General features: G+C 67.6%; 1 protein-coding gene across 1 annotated transcript; it reads left to right on the forward strand.

Annotated features, from left to right (window-relative positions):
• The first annotated feature begins 989 nt into the window (after window positions 1–989).
• Window positions 990–2509, forward strand: MRGPRG (MAS related GPR family member G). The gene is given in 5 exon segments (XM_059069198.1): window positions 990–1221; window positions 1383–1643; window positions 1646–1888; window positions 1891–2400; window positions 2403–2509. Coding segments are annotated over 5 exon segments (1353 nt in total).
• Window positions 2510–2982: the final 473 nt, after the last annotated feature.

Raw genomic sequence — 2982 nt, forward strand, 5'->3', positions numbered from 1 at the left:
GGAGCCCTGGGCGGCAGTGAGTAGCTGAGAGGTGCCCGCTCAGCAGGTGAGAAGGCTGGGGGCCCCCGCGGCAGCTCTGTCTTCTCCCTCTGGCCTGGATCCAGACACCCCTGAAGACCTTCAGGCTCCCGTTGGACTGGGAGTTGGGGGTGAGGATGGGGAAGCAGACTGGCGGGGTCAGTATTTAAAAGCCGGCGCCCTGGGTCCTCGTTTGAATGTGGGGGCAGGTGTGCCTGTCCTGAGAGCGATGGGGACGGCCTTCTGGGCAGCCCCGTCCTCCGCTCCCCCTTCCACCTCCACCTAACTCAGCCCCTCCATGCACCTCGGGGAGACTGAGGCCGGGGACGGGGGCGCGGTCAGTGCAGTGTCCCCGTGACGCCAGAGTCCAACTGGGCTCTCTGGGGCCCGAGACACTGTCACTGCGAGCCTGGCGAGGCAAAAGCCTGGAGGGGGTAAAGGCGAGAGACCTCGCCCCACCCCTCCCGCCGGGGCACAAGGACAACCACAGAGAAGGATGCCAGCAAGGACTCTCAAGTACGAGGCAGGGAGACCCCAGGGCTCTGTGGGGGGTCCCGGGTTCTTAAAGGAGGCAGGACCTGGGTGAGTGGGGAGGGGGCGAGGGCGGTCCCGGCAGGGGCACAGCCCAGCAAAGGGGTGGCTATGGGAAGAGCTCAAGGTGTGCAGGTGGGCTCCCCGCCTCCACTGTGTCTCTGTGTCTCTCTCTGTCTCTGGCTCCCCTGACTCCTCACCCCAGAGACAGGGTCCTGATGGTCCCCCCATTGCATCTCTGAGGCTAAGAACAAAAGCCACGTGGACCCTGGGGGGAGGAGCCCAGGGGAGGGAGAGGCGGCTCTGAGACCCTCCACTGCCTCTGCTTCCCTGGGACGGGGCCTCTGCCCTCGGACCAGAGCAGCACTCGGCAGGACCCGCCGGCACTGAGAGCCCCGGGTTGCACCCCTGCACAGGTGGGAGAGCGGGGGAGGCTGGGCATGTCCCCCAGCCTTTCCTCGTCCGCCCAGCCGCCTACTGCCCCCACCAGAACATCTGCACCCGCCCGTGTCCACGGCGAGTGCGGGACAGAGTGTGCTCTCGGCAGGCCCTCTGGGGCGGGGACCCAGCAGCAGTGTGGGGTCCTGGCCGTCCAGGGTGGGAGGCCCCCCGTGGAGTCCCTGAGTCGGGTCCTCACGAGAGCCCCCTTTGCCTGCAGAGACCTGTCCAGCCGTCAGTGACCTCTGCGACATGGCTACCGCGGTGCGTGGCCTTGTCAATCGATCTTTGCGCATTTAATCTAAACATCCAGCGGGGGGCAGCCCTGCCCACCTGGTCGGCCGTCCTCATCTCCCTGTGTTGGGCAAATCCTACCCAATCCTCCTTTTACAAAGAAGTGGTGAGGCCTGAAGGGGGCGGGGGCACTGGCCGGGAAGGCGCCCCGGGCTGGAGCTGCATCTGTCCAGCTGCGCCGGGGACGCCACCCGCCTTCCCGGGCGGTGATAACAAAGGCAATGCCTGTGGCCTCCCTCCAGGGTCCCTCCCCCGGGCCGCGGAGCCAGCCAGCAAGTTCGGGCTCCGGAGGACCTTCACCAGCGTGGTTTCCTACCTCGCTCTGGCCGTGGGCCTCGGGGGGCTGGTGGGGAATGGGCTGGTCCCCTGCACCTGGGCTTCCACATCAAGAAGGGCCCCTTCTCTGTCTATATCCTCCATGTGGCCAGTGCGGACTTCCTGTTCCTGGGCTGCCAGCTGGGCTTCTCGGCCGTCCAGGTGGCCCTGAGCTCCAAGGACAGCCTCTACTCCACCTTCAGCACCAAGCGCTGCCTCTCCGACATCTTCCCCGCCTGCTACCAGGGCTGCCGCCGCAGACACACGTCGGGCGCCGTCTGCGGCCTCTGCTGGCGCCCGCCGACGCCTGCGGCCTGCCGCGCGAGGGTGTGAGTTTGCTCGGCTGCCTGCGGTACCGCGCGGCTAGCATCCCGTGGCCGCTGTCCCTGGCCTGCGTGGCCTACGCGGCCGGCCTTGTCCTCTTCGTCTGGGTGACACGTTGCCCCCAGAGCCCGCGCCCTCAGTTCTACAGCATCTTCCTGGGCTCCGTATTCCTGCTCTTCCCCTGCGGCCTCCCCTACGTCCTCTACTGGACCCTGCACCTCATCCTGAACCTCCTGCTGCCCGTGTTCCTCCTGCTGGCCACCCTCCTGGCCTGTGTCCGCTGCAGCGCCAGGCCGCTCATCTACTTCGCGACGGGCCGGCAGCCGGGCAAGCGGCAGCCGCTCTGGGTGGTCCTCCGGCGGGCCCTGGGGGAGGCGGCCCAGCTAGGGGCCGGGGGGCTGTCCCTGCCCATGGGCCACATGTCGGGGCTGCCCAGGGTCCCCCCAACCCTTCACCAGACCCTCCAGGACCACGTGTCATCCCCGGCCCCCCAGCTCACTGGCCCTGGGAACCCAAGGGCTGAGATCATCATGAGAGCTGTGGTCTTGACTCCCCCGTGCCCAGCCTGTGGGGTACAAGGAAGGCCTGAGGACAAGGCCAGAGACACAGCAGGAAAGCGGGGAGCCCCCACCCAGGACGGGGGAGAGGATGGGCACCCCAGCTCCTGCCTCCTTCCCCCCCTGCCACCAGCTGAAGGGTGGGGTGGAGGGGAGGCGGCCCCCAAAGCCCACGTAGGCAGCTGGGCGGGGCCTTTCCTCGCTGAGGCCGTGCTGTGATCCTTCCACTACAGAGTTCTGCTGCCTCACCCACTGCCTCCCAGCGCCCAGGTGACCCCTGCCCAGCAGTCTTCCCACGGGCCACCAGATGGCGCTGCTTCCTCACCAAACGCACCAATAAGTGTGCCAGCCAAAGCAGGGTCACTGCAGAGCCTGGCGCCAGCTGGGTCCCCCCCACCCCTGCCCCTTCCAGCTCTGTCGCCTGGAACGGGGGTCCTGGACACCTGCTGCCTGGAGGGTGCTCTTGCCCCCAACCCCCATCTCCAACTTCCCCTCCTCCCAGGAA

Source organism: Kogia breviceps, chromosome 7 (genome assembly GCF_026419965.1).
Source record: "Kogia breviceps isolate mKogBre1 chromosome 7, mKogBre1 haplotype 1, whole genome shotgun sequence".
NCBI lineage: Eukaryota > Metazoa > Chordata > Mammalia > Artiodactyla > Physeteridae > Kogia > Kogia breviceps.